A 17,182-nucleotide genomic window follows, 5' to 3' on the forward strand; every position below is an offset into this window, starting at 1 on the left:
GTTTGGACACCTTCTTATTCTTATTTTTTTAGTACCTCTGGGAACTCCCTGAAGACTGTTGGAAAATTATTTCAGGTGTCTACCTACTGAAGAAGCTGTAATCAGGTCATATAGGGGCTTTTTTAATCTAAAATATAAAAGATGTTTTGAATTACTTCCCAATTTTCGGTTTGCCACATAATTCCATATACTATTGCTTCGTAGGTCTAATGACTTCATTGTGCCTCTATAACATAGAAAATGATGAAATTAAGGAAAAGCCATTGAATGAGAAAGATGTGTCCAAAGTTCTGACTGGCAATGTATCCATACATAGCTTTTTTAAATAAAACACCACAGGAAGAATCATTATGCAATGCTTGGAAGTGTTTAATAAAAGTTTATAACATTAAGCCTATACATCTGAAGATCTTTGCTTGATAAATAAAACATGTCATCACAAAGGACATTAAGCTGCATACATGAATGTCTCCTGTAGTAAAAATACAGTACTTCAAAATTCCACATGTAGTATTTAAATATTTACTACCTAATTTCATACAGGGGATTTAGCCCCACTATAAACATAAAGATCTAAAGTGCAAAAGACTGTGAAAAACAATATTAATGTTATAAAAATTCACGTTTTAAAAAAAGTATCACTCATCAAAAGTTTTTTTCTAGGTTTAATGTCCAGTGTGAACACAGTGGAAGCACCGTGGCCCCTAACTATAGCTATGTGCCACATTTGGTTGTGTGTCCCAGTATTCGGGTCCTGCTCTGAAGACAGGAGGAACCCAAACGTTACTTCTCAAGGTGTGGGGGGCTCTGCCGCGGGCCCTGTAGCCGTAGTGAGGCCGTGGAAGGACGGGACCTTTCCCCGGCACCATCTTAGTGGGATGCCAACAAGGAGCTCTGGGGTTCATGGCCTAAAAAGGCAACAAAAGCTCATTAGAAAATCTGACAGATCCAAGCCTGGATAACAAGCCTGTACACTGGTTCTGGTCCACTGCGTTCATACAGCACCGTACCTGGTGGGTCCAGCGGCTGTTGGGGACAGTGAGGGGGGAGCTCCGTGTGCTTTCCTCATCAGAAGAAGAACCTGAGTGGTAGTCCGATGTGACCCTCTCCAGAGCGCTCGTCACCTTCTTCGCAACGTCTTTATCGTCTTCGTCATCACTACTGAAAGTGGCAACCGAGAAGCAGGGATTTTGCTCGCCATACCTGGCATCAGGACAAAAATCAGGAAAACAGCATTTAATGGGGGAGAAGAAAAGCAACAAAAAGGTCTCTAGAAAGGAAAACAGATTGCCAATATAGCTATAATGTTATAATACCAGGCTGCAGCGACAGGTTGTTGGACATCAGCAGACAGCTAAACGACTGGTTGTGTTTCACCCCATCTGGTGTCTGAAGGGCGTACTAACCTCAGCAAATACACAGACTGCTGTTGGTAATGCTAAACGCACCAATGATGCTTATCCTGCATATATAATTCTACATAAACGTCCCTGTAGCTGTAGAGCTGTGCCAGACTGCCCACTACCTCGGCTCAGTATAGCAGTGACTAATAACTGATCAGTGACAAAAGCTCCTCCATAGTTCCTTTTTATCAGTGAAATAACCATCTAAGACAATAAATCAGTGTTTCCCTCCTCTGCTACTCTGCTGGATGACGGTTGACAATTTTAAATGGATCTTTAAAGAAAAAGAAAAAAAAAAAAAAATTGTATATATATATATATATATATATATATATATATATATATATATATATATATATATATATATATATTTTTTTTTTTTTTTTTTTTTTTCACATCACATTTTCGACAAAAACAACATTTTCAGTGACATATTTCGTAATTGTGGGGTGTTTTGATTAGGGCTGCAACAACAAATTGCTAAAAATTTATAATTAAAAGCATTGGCAACCAATTTTATTATCGATTTGTTGTGTCGTTTGATTAACGCGTCACTGGTCGTGTCGTGGAGCTGTTTACTTCACCCTGCAGAGCGAGTTGAACGGAGCGAGGCGGAGGCGCCGTTTTCAAAAGGAAACTTAGTAATATCTACTAATAACACAGAATACGGTTCAAACCAATTCATCAAAAAGATAGAGAGCACTTTGTGCATTACAGAACTGGTTAATGACAGGAGCGTGTTTACCCGTGCAACATTCCCTGATGTGATTAAAAAGTATTCTGAATTCACTGTTTATATGAGCTCAAAATCAAACGATGTGATAATGACGTGCTTTTACTCGCACCAAGCTTTATTCAAAGTAGAAACTCTCTGACATTAGCAGAGTTGAATTCTCATAAAACAACCGCAGACGTTTTGTACCTTTTCATGCGGTGAAAAACAACAACAAACGTGGAGGTGTGATGGTTCTGACTGTTCTGTTGGACCCACAACAGGTTCTGAGAGTGGTTTGGGTGTTATTTCTATCCATAATAACGCTACAGGCTCAAAATGTTTTGTGCTGCAGCGCTGCGGCCCCATCCTCCACATGCAGGCGCACTAAGTTCATGAGTTAACTGGAACAAGTGTTGAGATGGATGATAAACCAGCTCTTTGAAGCAGAATACAATTTCATTCTGATGGTAATTTGTTGATTAAGCCTCAAGTTTTAATTTGCTGACAAAGTCTGAATGAAGGTACTGTATGGGAGAGTGGAGCAGGGCTGTAACCTACATTTAAGATTATTGTTGTTCTGTAACCATAATGAAATTTTGGTGAGACACTCAGAATAAGAGGCAGACCCAAACTAAAAACACTTACAGAAAAACGAGCATCTCTAAAGGACACCCTTTTCAGAAGTCATGTTTCTGCGCTGGTTGCATTATTATGTCCATTTTTTCCCTAGGTGCACTGGAACAAGAGTGAGGTTCAACCAAACCGCATTTGACATCCAGTTTTACAGCTTCACTTTTGTTTTGTTACAGTGCTGTTCATATAGACAACATTGACTATTAAATGATTGATTTACAATCTAGTCAACATAAACACCCACACCTGGTTCTGAGAGCGACTGCTTTCCATAAATAAGCTTTAGACCCAAAAATCGTACTGTCACAGTATGACAGAGCTGTAGGAAATACCGCACTGCCCAGTGCTGCGGCTCCATCCTCCACATGCCCGCGCAGTAAGCTCATAAGTTAATCAGAACAAGTGTTTAGACGGACGCTGATCGGATTATGGATCGAGATAAACCGCCACTCTCAATCAGAATACAATTTCACTCCAATTGATCGATGGTAATCATTTGATTAAGCTTCAAGTTTTAATTTGCTGACGCAGTCGGAGTGAAAACGCTGTATGGGAGAGCAGAGCAGGGCTCTAAACTAACTTTTCAAGAATCAATAGTCCTTATAGTCATGGTGTAAACGTAATGAAAATTTGGAGAGACACCCAGAATACATATATAAGACAGACACAAATGAAAAACCCCTATAGAAGATTTAAACATCCTTGGAAGAGTGTAGTATTTACATGAAGTCCAGCTTGTGCTGAAAGTCTTAAATTGGCTCGTGGTCTGTTTGAATGCCAGAAGATTCTATTTTTTATTTTTTTGCACCGTTATGTCCAATTTTTACCCGAGGTGCACCAGTGCAAAGGTGTGGTGAACCCAAACCAGATTTGATGCCGCAGTGTTAAAGCTTAATTTTGTTTGATTAAATCACTGTTCATACAGGCAATACTGAGCACTACATGATTGACTTACAATCTAGTCAACATACAGTTCTTTATTTGAAGCAAAATTATTTAATATTACTGTAACAGAAAACGAGCAACCTTTATTTGGGCGCTCATTTCCTCTAAATGTTCTATTTTTGAATAAAGATTCTATTTTTTTTAATTCAGATTGTCAGATTCATAAACAAATTGATTATTACGGTAATCATTAGTTGCAGCCCTAGCTTTGATAAATCCATTTTATTTTACAATAAATAGAATAAAAACGGAGATAGTCTGTGGACTAATTTTAACAGAGAAAAAAAACAAGAAAAAGAAAAGGCGTTAGTTAAAGAAGTGGAGACGTGACTGGGGGCTCTACGCTTGCTGCACTATGAAAAGAAGTTTTTTTCTTTCGGTGTTTCCCTCACCTGGCTTTCTGATTGGCTACACGTCACATAAAAAAATAAACAGCTGCCTGCTGGTTTGTCCTCAGGGGACACCATACATGCTAGGTAGGATATTGGGCCAAAACAATTCAATATGTTGAATATCCCCGATTTGAGGTCAGAGCGGATTCGCTCTTAACACACCGCACACGGCAAGATAATCTCTTAAGATTATTTTAAGAGACGGCAATATTCTGCGCCTCTCGGAAGGGGAAGATCAGGGCGAAAAACATCTGATCTCTCGGCGGAGCCTCACCTGCAGCAAACCTCTCCAGGGTCCACCCACAACGTCAGCTCACGAGGCAGTCCCAGGTCGCCGTATTTTACCCCGCTCTCCCGGCAAGCTCGAAGGAGATCTGGATCCTGCCGATGGAATCTGTTTATGCGGATGCACCTGAAAAACCAGACGGAACCGTGTTTCAGATTTAAGAACGGGGAACGTTTGCCCCTCCTCTCTGTGGACAGTCGATACCTGTACGCCTGGCCTTTGCTGGGGCTTTCAGGGTACCAGTGGCCCTTGAACTTCTCCTGCAGTGCAGCAGCCAGCCTCTCCACAAACAGCTCGACCTTGTCAGCTTCCATCTTTTCCCCCTTCTTCACAAGCCTCTTCAGAAAGAACACCACCGCTGCTATCTCCCGCATCATGTTTCACGTCTGGTCATTACGGCCCGCGAGCTTCTGCAAGAAGTCGAAATCCAATGAGATCCTAACACATATAGATAGAATTGCAACATTTATTTCTTTAGACAGATCGCCTGCATAACAGATAATCAGTTTGGTTTTAAAAGTAAACGGCACAGATGTCTTGAAGAAACCCAGAAGCCGATAGGACAAGCAGAATCCAGCTGTCTCTGTTAGCTGAGTGGACACATCAAAAACCATCCACAGAGTTAATCTCCAGATTTTACTATATCTTCCAGCTGTGTAGTATTGTTTTATCGACTGGCCATTTGCACATTTCTAGAAAAAACAAATACATAAGTGCACGGATGTCTTGCATGGACTGCACATCTACTGTTTATATCTCAGATTTCTTGTATTTTACTGAATCCAAATATCTGAGATAAAGGTAAATAAAAATCAAGAGTTAGAATTTCCTCCTTTCAGGCAATCACCGATTTCCAAGAGAAAACATTCAGGAACTCAATGGAGAGGCCAGAAGACTTGAACCACCCTGGTAAATGTTTACTGCCTGTCCTCCCGGCTGAGGAAGCAGCGCTTCCGTCACACTGTTTTGATCCTCCGCGTCAGGCGCGCTGCTAACGTTCCGCGCCTTAAACAACACAAAAGCAAACGGTTGCCGTTATGAACCGAGACGACGTCCCGCCGCTCACGAGGAGCTGAGCTGACTCTAGTCCAACGGTCTGGTGATGAAACGGCTCCCAGAAAGGCGGGCTATGACGCACTGGTTCCGTTTGTTCCCGCACATCACGCTCCATAACAAGGCTAGCTCAGGCTATCTGGCGCTAACTGCTCGCTCGCTCTCGCTCGTAAATTAATTACAACCTCTAAACAAACTGGTCTACGCGCCTTAACTGTGATTCCAAGTGTACATTTATTTTTCTTTACGCAGAAAACAATTACTCTCCCGGCATAATGAAAATTACTAACCGCTCCCTACGTAATTACCACGCTACGTTCAGGCTAACATCCCCATCTTGCTAACATCCTAAAATCGGTTGCCACGGCTACATAGCGTCGACATACAATAACACGATTAAAACAGTAACAAGGCGGTCGTTTAATGGTTGCCTGTTCATTAAAAGATAACAGCCGAACGTGAGAACACGGGCTACCTCATGTGAAAACGGCGTCCCTCTCAGCATGGGCTAAAAAAAATGAATGGCCAGAAAAAGTAGGCAACGGAAAACTCTCGACTCTGCGCGGTGGCTCCGCCCATTACGCTTCCATTCCGCCCACACCCTTTTTTTCATTGGTTAAAAAAAAGCTCTGCGCGGCTTCCATTGGTCGAATGTGTGCCAATCATAAGATGAGTCATTCTGATTAATTCTGTGACTCATATTGTTAGATTAGATATGTGGGTTGCAGTCACGGGTGTAACGTGTTATTCTCATCCTAAAACATAAAAAATGAACAGAGACGTTCAACAACTGTGTTCAACGTGGAGGAAGCTGTAATTTTTAAAAATATATTGTTGAGCTTAATGCGCTTTTTTGTTCTCAGGGTGGCACTCTTTATCTGCGAAGGCTGCTGGTATTACGCAATTAATGATTGGTCCATATGTGTGAGCACGTGCTTATATTTATGTATCTACTGCCCTTAATTTAATTCAATGAAAAAAATTAATAAAAATAAAAATATAATAAAAATATATCTGTTGCGTATAACCTGTTGCGGAAGATGCAAGAATAATTTGCAGGATAAAAATATACCTATGGAAATTATATCTTGTTATAACTCATATTATGCAGGCCTCTTCAAAGAGTTGTACCTGCTGATGGCTGTGAGCAGGAAGGATCTTCTTTAGCTCTCCAGCTCTTACAGTGGGTGTGAAGAAGTCTGACTGGATACACTGAGGATGCTCAGGGTGGTCTGTGTTCTTGATTTGATGCCAAATCCCAGCACAATCATCTCCAGAGGTTCTACATCAATTCTTAGAACAGAGCCAACGTTCATTGTCAGCTTGTTGAGGCCACTGGCTCTGATGCTGCTACCCCAACAGACGATGGCAGAAGAAATTGCACTCTCCAAAACAGACTTACAGAAGACATACGGTACAGCATCTTGTTGCAAACACCAAAGGAAGCTTCTTCTTAAGTATTGTGTCTCTAATCTAGTCTATTGTCTGGGGCTGTTTTTCATCCTGCACCACCTCAGCCATCCAGGGACTTACACCAGGATCCTGTTTGTGGTCTTCAGAATAGCCTTTAACACCATCAACCCTGGCATCCTCCAACTGAAGCTCCTCCAGTTCACAGTGCTGACCTCTACCTGTCAGTGGATCATCCGCTTTGTGACTAACTGCCAGCAGCAGGTGAGCCCAGGGAGCATATTCTCCTGTTATGGCGCCCCCAGGGTGTGTTCTCTCCCCATTCCTCTCTTCACACAGATGACAGCACCTCAGAGGACCTGGCGTGGAAATTCTTGAGGTTTGTAGATGATGCCATCGTCATTTGTCTGGTGCTGGACAATACACACAGCAGGTGGATCGACTTGCCCAAATGGTGAGGTCAGAATCACCTGGAACTTAAGACCGAGACACACCAAACCCAAATTAGCTTCCGTTCGAGTTTGGTGGAGTTGATGGTGGAGTTCTGGAGAAAAAAGAAATCCCTTTATTGTCCCACAATGGGGAAATTCAGGTGTTGCAGTGGCAAAAACACATAGACAGAGTTACACACTAGATTTGTAGTGAATACCAAGATAATTTAAAGTGAAGTTCTAAAGCAAAACAGAACAACCTTATCAGAAAGACAAAAACAGACAAAAAATAAAAATGTAACTTGCAAGTTAAATAGAGGAAAGACATCAAATAATTTACAGAACAATGTGAGAAAAAAATGCAATATGCATGATTGTACAAGCAAATACCTGAGAGTAGCTAAAACGTGTGCAAATGGACATTAACATCTGGGAGGTCGGTGTAGATGATTCTTGTTCAGATCAAAAACCCATGCGAATGTGTGCCAATCATAATTTAATTAGCATGTTTTAAACACCTACTGAGTCTGTTGTGAGCAGCAGAGATTATGGGGCCTAACAGCAGCTGGAAGGAAGGACCTATGGAAGCGCCTCCCTTTGAGCAAATAGGATGCAGCAAAAAAAAAAAAAATCCCTCCCCTTGCCATCTTCAGCAATGTTGTTTCCACTGGGGATCACCTTGGAACAGCACTTTCTGGGGACCTGAGCTAACCCTTACACATGTACACTGTCAGGAAGAAAGGCCATCAGGGACTGATCTTACCACGACAACTCCAGAAGTACAACCCTCCGGGAGGCTGCTGGTCATTTTTAACGCTGTCTACACTTCTATTCAGTCCGTTTTGTGTATATCCATCCCTGTGTGGTTTGTTTCACCCACAAAACAGGACATGTCCAACAAACAAGTAGTTCTGCAGAGAGAATCATCGGGCTGGCCTTTCTTTCATCAAGGACTTGTACAGGTCTACGGTCAGGAAAAGGTCCGTTAACATTACCGCAGAGTCCACACATCCTAGACACAAACTGTTTAGCCTTTTGGCTTCAGGTCGGTGCTACAGAGTGCTATTTGCTAAAAGCAGTCACCACAGAGACAGTTTCTTCCCCAGCATTAGTAGTAAGCTACTCTGCTGTGAAACTAAATAAGCATATTTGTGCTAAAAGGACCTGCCTTTATATCATTACTTTATATAAAAAAACATAGCACACACATAAACACTATTCCTTTTATCTTTTATGCTATTTCTTCTAATATTTATATATGCATTTATACCTAATGTCTGTTGGCTGTGAGCGCTTTCAACCAAAGTCAAATTCCTTGTTTATGTACACGATCTTGGCCAGTAAAGCTGATTCTGAATGTCCGGGCGAAGTCTGAGGTATTAGAACTCCTCCATTACCTCCATCTCTTCTCCCACAATGGCACTAGCGTTTGACCCATTCCTGTTTGAAATCTACTCCTTTGTTTTGTTCACATTCAAGATAAGATGGTTATTTCCACACAATGCCACAAAGCGGTCCACCAACTCCATATACTCAGCTTCTTGTCCATCTGACTGCAGAGCGATCTAAGCATTTCGGTAGACGTCAGGAGTCTGTCTTGTACTGGAAGTCTGAGGCGTACAAAGTGAAAAGGAACAGAAAGAGCACAGTGCTCTGTGGTGCTCCTGTGCTGCTGACCACCTCCAGAGGTGGGCACAGTAGACAAGACCTGTACTCAAGTAGAGTAACATTACTTCAATATATTTCATAAGTAAAAAGTAGCCATTCAGGAAATTTCTCAAGAAAAAAGTATTTGTTAAGAAGGCTACTCAAGAACTCGCTGGCTAATCATAATGTCGGATTTAATGTTTTAAAGTGATGCGATCGAACAGACAATATATAAAGTACAAATTCTGGTATTTTAAAGAATAAAATAAATAATATCTTTACAAAAGATAACAACAAAAGTACATTTTGTTCAGAAAGTTACTCAAGTGAACGTAACTGAGTAAATTTAACTAGTCTCTGCCCACCTGTTTTAGGCACATGACCCTTCAATTTCACAAACTCATGTACTCGTTAATCCAGCCAATCGCTGAGACCTCTACCCGAGTCTTCTGGAGTTTCAAAGCAAATCAGGCTGAATTGTGTTAAATTCAATGGAGAAATCAGAGAACACGATCCTCAACGAGCTGCCTGCCTTGTCTAAATCACAGTGGGTTTGTTTAAGCAGGTGTATGATGGCCTCTTAAACTCCAACTCCACGCCGATAAGCGAACTGCAGGGGGTCCTGATATGTGCTTGTTTGGATGTCCTCCATAACACTGAGACCTTCTCCTGGGTCAGGCTAAGATTGAAGAGGTGCTGAAGAATCCCACAGGTCTGCTCCACACAAGCCTTCAGGACTCTGGGGCTGCCGCCTACTGGACCTGCAGATTTGTTCCGCTTCTGTAGTAATACACAGACAATACACAGACAACTGCAGGGGGCAGCATCGCACTACAAACAGAGTGAAGTATTTGGACACAAAGATGTTCTTTGTTCAAGCTACCACTCATTTGATTAGAACTGATTTTCTACACAATTGCTTTAAAATGCAGCAACGAATGACTTCAACACCTGTAGAAATCACCCTTGCTCCATTTTTCTGAGTTTGGAAAATACTTGGGGATCTCCATAGAATAATGATCAGTATTCCCATTAACACCAAATATGTAGTCAGGGTAAAAATAAAGTGCACCATATTTTAAATCTAAGGTTTTACAAATTAAAGCTAGTGTGATGTTTACATTTTAAAATGCAACCTCAACTGCAGAAGAACCAGTACAGCCCATAATTGAATGACTTAAAAAAAATACCGTTTGTAGCAATAACCTGTAAAGGTCGGGTCCAATCTGACTTTATCAACTTGTTGTGGAGGATATTTTGGCCCGCTTTTCTTGAGGTTAGCAGGCACTTATCTCTGCAAAGCTGTCTGAAGGTTTCACCACTGTGTTTTAGTCAAGCTGAGGTCTGGACTTTGACTGAGCCGTTCATCAATGTGCTCAGGTTCTGTGCCTAGACACCAGCCTAAATCATCAACCCTCCACACTATAGATGGTGTGAGGTCTTTTTCAGCATTACAGACATTCATTCCGACTTTGCTCTCTTTTGTCCGAGGGACATTGTTTCTAAACCATGAAGCCATTTTCTTTTTAAAGAGGAGAGACCATCAAACCACTTCAACATATTCCGTTTTTTTTTTTTTTTTTAATTGTACTGAAAGCAACGCCAACATATAAAAACACTAACTGTAGATGGCTCGTTAACTCGGGGATTAACAAAAATCGGTATATTTCAGACAAAAACTCCTGCTTTTAATGGAGTCGGTCCTCTTTATAGGTAAGCAGTTAATCAAAGCAATTTTTTGCAGCGTCTGATTACTACTTTTCCCATCCTAAAACCCATGGAAGCTAGCAGGTGAACTTTTTTTTTTTTTAAGTAACAGGCTCTAATTTTTTTCGTTAAAATTTGGCAGATTCTTCTGTGCTCTTCAGCTTTTGTTTAAATAATTTTAGAATCCTGCACAGACCAAATCATTGATATTTTGATAAGAGTGGCAAGAAGAAAGCCACAAGAGGTCTTGTTTGCAGTTTACTGCATGCCACGTAAAAGGACGCAGCAAAAATGAGGAAGAAAATACCATGGTAAGATAAGACCAATGCTGAACAATATGGCCTACATGCTAAGTAGATGGTGGTGGCAGCTAAATACAGGATTAACCTGGAGGAGAAAAAAACCTGTTAGAGGGTGCAAATGACTTCAGTCCGGGGCACATTCACCTTCCAGCAGACAATGACACTAAACATACAGCAATGAAACGGTCTAAAGATCAAAGCATATTCATGTGTTGTCTGATGCAAGAAAGAAAAAAAAAAAAAAAATCAAAGATCACAGATGCTCTCCATTAAATCTGACCGAGCATGAGCAAATTGGCAAAGGATATGCCACCACTTTAGTCTCTGGATGTGTAAAACCAGGTAGTGAAATGTACAAAAATACTGAACCGTTACTGCAGCAATAAGTGATTCTAAGTATTGTTAGAATACTTAGAATCACCTACAGGACACGTTTGTAGAACATCTGGAAAACTTTGTACCCCTTTACTTCCAATCCGCAATTATACACTACCTGGCATCCGTCGATCACATGAAATAAATTCATTACATAGAAACTTGTGAATGTAACATGACAAAATGTGGAAAACGGATATATTTGTAAGGCACTGGACCTATTTAAAAAACTATATTTGTGTTATAATTAAAAAATAAAACAGCATACCAGAATGTGTAAAAATACCTGTATTTTTATTTTACTGAAAAAAAAAGTCACTCAAGCACAATTCGAACAACAAATTGTTTCCGCACACAATAAATATAATGTAAAACATCAAGACGAATTCAGTCATGAAGAAAACGCCAAGAAATGAACAGTCAGGCTACAACTAATGCAGAAGTGTAACAGATATGCTTACATCTTCAGTAGGAGATAATGAAATAGCAAAAATGAAAGAAAAAAAAAATAAAAGAGAAAAAGGGACTGGTTCTCCCACCGAGTGGGGAAGACCGGCCTGGACATGTTCGAACAGCACACAAAAACACAGCATTCATAAGGAAACCACCCAACATCTAATGTCTAGAAATCAGCTTTAATAACCAGTCAAAAACACACGCAAACAGGCAGCATACATCTGTCTAAATAAAACCATGAAAGAAAAAGCTTAAAAACAGATCTATAACTATTTATTAGACCCTGAAAAGGGTCAAAAACATCTAATCTCTTACAAAGAGAGCAAATTACACAGATAATGCTGAGTCGTTCTAAACATCCAACCCACTTCTAAGTTTGTCTTTACCAACACAAGCTTAGAAAATCTCTTAAATCCTGGACTCCCCCCCTCTGAGGATAAGTCCAAGCCATACTCTTTCTCAATAAGGCCTTTATTATTTTAGTCTGTCTCTTGCATAGGGTTCATCCGTCTTTGTCTGGGTTAGTGGAAACGTTTGGGACATCCATAGGCACTGAACACCAGCCTGGCCTGTCTGCGCTGCTGTGCAGACGCTCCGGCACATTTCAGCAGGTCAGGGGACAACATGTCAACACCATCAACGAGGAGAGGGAATCAATAAAGTGTGCTGTGAACAGCTGAAAACACATAACCTCTGGAGTACTTTCAGCTCAGTGTAAATCACATGGATTTTATAATCTGTCTGGTATTGCGTCATCATCTGGTCATCTTGTGGTTTGCAGATAAGAAATGCGGAACAAACAGACTTTGGTATTGCAACTGGAGTTCCTTTGCGGGAGCTCGGGTCTTCCTGTTGTGAGACGGCTCGACACGACCACCCATACAGCGGACGTCACACGGCTGCGTATGAAATGTTAGAGGAATAACAGAGCAGAGACACGGCGGGAGCTTCAATCAACGGTTGATGATTCCATAAACAGCGCTGCAACATTTCTGGACGTTCGCAGCATCATTAGAAACCCTGCAAGCCAAAGAGGGAATAAAACAAGGCAACAAAAACCTTGGTTCCACCTCCTGAATCTGCAGCAATTTAAATACGTCTTTGTTGGGATCTTCTGAGTATATTCCTGTAAAATGTTTAAAGATTTTTTTAAGACGCTGATCACCGCTGTGGTTCTTGTGCCCGGTTGTTGTGGACAGCCGTCTGACTGAAGGTCTGCACCGACCTTCAGTCAGCTCCCTCATGGCTGCTTTACAACCAATGGTTTAAAGTCATTTTTCTACATTTTACTCAGTCCACGGTGAGGAAATGTGGGATTATGACTCAAATAACTGTATTTTTCAGCAGAAGGTTACAGGTATTTGGCCTGGATAAAGGACCAAAATAGTGAGCTGACCCAAATGGGGACCAGAATCAAAATTAATGGAAATATTGTCTAATATATAGCTTTCAGAAAATAACTATTAAATACTTTAGGACCATTCATCTCAATAATTCATGAAAATACTTAACTATAAAGAAAAGTGGACTAAAACACAATGGTTTGTTTACAGGAACAAAATGGTACCAAATTCTGGTACATCTTGGCAACAGGTGAATCTGACCCAGAAGCACCTTAAAGACATTTCAGGGGACTAGCTTTCACCAACCATCGAGTCCAAACAGCAGTTTGTACTTGTCATTTTATGATGACCAAAATACTGATTATGGTCACTTTTAACTGAAAACAACCTCATGACGAGACGGAGGACTGAGTAATGAGAAAAAAACTGAATGTCCATAGCTTCCTTAGTCTAAAAAAAAAAAAGTAAAAATGTAATGAAAAAGGGACCGAACAAATTAAGCATACAAAATAAAACAATAACAAATGTTGAAGTGAATTTAAACAAGCTGTTTAGTCTCTAAAATGTTTCTCCTTAAGAAGCTCATCAAAACACGGACGCTCATCCATTTCTAGGGCCAGGTGAATCGGTGCCAGCTGTCCTCATGCATCCTGGGTAATAAGAAGCTCCAGTTCAAGCCACAAGAGCAGCAATTCAACGGCCAACCACTTCATCACTGCAACCACAAACTAACCAAGCCCTTGATGCTGTGTGAACACAGAACTGGTGACAGTGTTGTGTAAAAGTCAAGCAGAATCCAGATGCTAGCAGAATCCAGATGCTAGCAGCCTGGCGGCCTCCGCCATGCTCCGCCTCCACCTGTCCACCCGCTGCCATCTTCCTGCACCTCATTCCGTGGGGGGACTGCTGGTGCTGGCCTTCACGCCGGCCCTGCTGATGTGCAGCCAGGGCAGCTTGGCACAGTTCTTAAAGAGCTGCTCGATGGCGATGTGACGCACGTGCAGCTCCGAGGCCAAGGCGTCCTTCTCCTGCACGGCGGCCGTCAGCTCCTCAAAGACCTCTGTGGACACAGGGGGTAGCAGAAAATGGGAGTCAGCGTCTTCTTCCCCACGCAAGCTCAACTCAGACACAGATGAAAGAAACAATGAGGACGGGCAACACTTTTCTGATCTCTGCTGGAACTCCAAGCTGCCGTGAGCAAGCATCTCTCAAAAAGTCACAGTTTCAGGACAGGTTAACTGCATTTGGAAGAGGGAGGGGCTTTCTTTAAACTTAACAGAGAGACTTCCCGGTGGCTCTAATGCCAGAGGAGAGAGTCACGTCACTAACTGTGTCTGAGGACAGATTGCGTTCAAACCAACAGACTAATGCAGAACATAGTGCCCAAGGCTGCCTCACCACGCTGCCGGGAAAACAAACTTACTTTCAATCTGCTGCAGCAGCTGGCCGTTCAGCTGATGGAGCTCCTCCACGCTCATTTTAGACACTAGAAGGGAAGAGATTGGTTGATTAATGTATGCATTAGAGGATCAGAAGCTGGCAGGACATGTTTCAGACATCCCCATATGTATAAAGGTTTGGCCCCTGTTGTCCTCAGAGAGGTCATAGTCCTACTCAGATCACTGGGCTCCGTCACACCAGGAGCTTCAAATGGAAAATGTCCAAGATTCCCTGAGAAAAACCTCCTTTGTACAGTAGGCCGTGGGCCAGAATCTGTAGGACGCTTCCTTAAGAAGTTTCGTATGAACTGTCAGGGGGCAAACTTCTTCCATCAGGATAAGTTGCTACACATAGCAGTGATCTCAAAACACCAATGTTCCCACGTTTTCGCTTGCACATTAATAAGTTATAGCCGATAAAAAATCTAAACTGTGGCGCTCCGGTCCAAGAGGTCACGTGATTCGATTTTTGCTGCTCAGCCAATCAGATCGCTGTATTGTCAGCTGTGCGCGTTCATCAGTTCATCATGGCTGCGCTCGTAAGATGTTTGTATGCATTTGTTTCCAGATGAAGAAAGCCCAATAATAGCATTTTCTGGCGCCAGCTGGCAGAGATCTTGATGGCAAGAAAAAAATAAATAGCCCAGACCATCTGTCCATCCATCCATTTTCTAACAGGCTTATCCCCGCTGGGTTTGCGAGGTGCTGGTGCCGAGCTCCAGCTGTCAATGGGTGAGACGCGTTGTATAAACTCGTTGTGCCAAACGAGTTATCCCCTTCGGAATTTGTAGAATTTTGTATTGTATTTTTGAAATCAATAAAAGTTTTAACCTCCAGCTTTGTGAAGTCTAAATATTTTAAACATCACATTCTAGTAAAATGAAATTTATTTTTTTTAAACTCCTAATACGTTGTTCTATTTTTAAAAGAGACATATCTCGTTTTCTTAATACGGTTAATATCTCGATAAGGTTCTTGGTTGAATTAAAATCTTATTAAATCTGATAATTTTGGCTGTGCCTTTATTCAGTGTTCATTTGATCACACGTGAAATCCGCTTTATATAATCTATTCATGCGGGTTTAGCTACCAAAAAAGAAAAAAAGAGAACCAGCAGACAGCTGTGATGGACTTAGGAAGGTGGATTTTGGTTTCAGCAGACAGACATTCGACAATCTAATAACATAAAGCTAATATTTTCGTGACACATCTGGAAATGACCGTTTTCTTTCTCATAACGTATTATACTGGATGGATGGATGAACGATAATGTAACGACACCATTGCTATATTTCGTTAAGAAAAGTAAAACATCCTCATTTCCACGCCTAATAGGTTGGAAATGAGGCGGAGTTGACTAGATTCATTCTTCCAGCTGAATGCGCTCTTGGCGCAGGGAATACAAATTCTGGCGGGGATAAGTCGTTTGGCACAACGACACCTGTGCTATCCTAGCGCAGCAGGTCTTGGTGATATCACAGTAAATTGGGCAAAAGTCTGGACTATTTCTGCCCTGCGATGGACTGGTGACCTGTCCAGTTTATACAACGCCTCTCGCCCATTGACAGCTGAAGATAGGGACCGGCACCTCGCGAACGCAGGGATAAGCGTGTTAGAAAATGAATGGATGGATGGATGGATGAATGGATGGATGGATGGATGAATGGATGGATGGTCTGGGCTATTTATTTTTTTCTTGCCATCAAGATCTCTGCCAGGTGGCGCCACAAAATGCTATTATTGGGCTTTCTTCGTCTGGAAACAGACACAACAGAAACAACCATCTTACGGGCGCAGCCATGATGACGTGGTAAACTCGCTCAGCTGACAATACAGCGATCGGATTGGCTGAGCAGCAAAAATCGAATCACGTGACTTATTGGACTGGAGCGCCACAGTTTAGATTTTTTATCGGCTATAACTTCTTAATGTGCAAGTGAAAACGTGGGAACATTGGTGTTTTGAGATCACTGCTATGTGTAGCAACTTATCCCGGTGCAAGAAAGTTGCCCCCTGACAGTTCATACGAAAAGTCACCGTACAGATTCTGGCCCACGGCCTACAGTTGTGTTTCTTTAGTGTTGTTTTAAAGGCTGTGATTACCGTGGCTACAAATGTTGTGGTGTTTACATGTTTACTGCACACACTAGTCCCTGTCAAATAAATCAACCTAAGCTCAAACTTGACTGTCCAACCTGAGGCTACAGTAAAACATCATAGATGAGACAGAGGCGAAGGACAATTAGGATATTTTTGTAGAGAAAACGCTGTTCATGGTGAGAAGAGATGCCAACATCTCATTTCTTTTTCTGTGCTTTCTACAAACGTTCTACAAACGTTCTATCGTGACTCTAAATAAAAGAACAAGAGAGTAAAAGAAAATCAGTCAGACGTGGAGAAAGCAAAAGGTCTGAGCGAGGGAAATAACTAGCGCCTACATTCATCCCTGCGGTGCCCCTGGTCTCCGTGCGGCGTCTGTCCTGGTGGCTGCTTCCAGCTGTGCAGGTCCTTCCTGGTCCAACCGTGGGCTTGAGACTCGTGCAGGAGCTCCACGCCCTCGGCTGTCTGGCTCTGCAGCATGCCCTCAGTGTATTCAGGCAGCCCTGCTGCCTTGGCCCTGTCCCAGCAGGGGGCGTAGCGGGGCA

The 17,182-nt window shown here is 41.9% G+C and overlaps 2 protein-coding genes across 4 annotated transcripts in view; both read right to left on the minus strand.

The window, feature by feature from the left end:
• Positions 1-345: 345 nt before the first annotated feature.
• btg3 (B-cell translocation gene 3) lies at positions 346-6,018 on the minus strand. Of its 2 annotated transcripts, none has more exons than XM_012865227.3 (5): positions 5,903-6,018; positions 4,579-4,784; positions 4,363-4,500; positions 1,011-1,203; positions 346-908 (listed from the first exon to the last, which is right to left on the minus strand). In XM_012865227.3, exons 2-5 carry the CDS (start codon positions 4,749-4,751, stop codon positions 705-707), a joined length of 708 nt encoding a protein of 235 aa, XP_012720681.1. In that variant the 5' UTR covers positions 4,752-4,784; positions 5,903-6,018; the 3' UTR covers positions 346-704. The 2 variants fall into 2 exon arrangements, with proteins under 2 accessions (XP_012720681.1, XP_021173572.1); XM_021317897.2 differs by having other exon boundaries at positions 4,579-4,812; positions 5,903-6,003.
• Positions 6,019-13,433: 7,415 nt separating this feature from the next.
• Positions 13,434-17,182, minus strand: part of c11h21orf91 (chromosome 11 C21orf91 homolog) — an 18,260-nt gene continuing 14,511 nt past the window's right edge. For both annotated transcript variants that reach the window (XM_036143447.1, XM_012865226.3), the window contains exons 3-5: positions 16,976-17,182; positions 14,522-14,584; positions 13,434-14,158 (exon numbers count right to left, since the gene is read on the minus strand). The exon at positions 16,976-17,182 is cut by the window's right edge and continues 285 nt beyond it. In XM_036143447.1, the coding sequence (XP_035999340.1) occupies positions 13,986-14,158; positions 14,522-14,584; positions 16,976-17,182 (443 nt within the window). In that variant the 3' untranslated portion in view covers positions 13,434-13,985. The remainder of the gene's footprint in view (positions 14,159-14,521; positions 14,585-16,975) is intronic.

Source organism: Fundulus heteroclitus, chromosome 11 (assembly GCF_011125445.2).
Source record: "Fundulus heteroclitus isolate FHET01 chromosome 11, MU-UCD_Fhet_4.1, whole genome shotgun sequence".
Classification (NCBI taxonomy): Eukaryota; Metazoa; Chordata; class Actinopteri; order Cyprinodontiformes; family Fundulidae; genus Fundulus; species Fundulus heteroclitus.

Coding starts and splice junctions, on each gene's coding strand:
- btg3 (XM_012865227.3), bottom strand. CDS start 4,751: ATGATGCGGGAGATAGCAGCGGTGGTGTTCTTTCTGAAGAGGCTTGTG. Junction 1,204..4,362: donor CCTGGAGAGGTTTGCTGCAG/GTGAGGCTCCGC, acceptor TCCTGATGCCAG/GTATGGCGAGCAAAATCCCT. Junction 909..1,010: donor ACAGCCGCTGGACCCACCAG/GTACGGTGCTGT, acceptor TTGCCTTTTTAG/GCCATGAACCCCAGAGCTCC.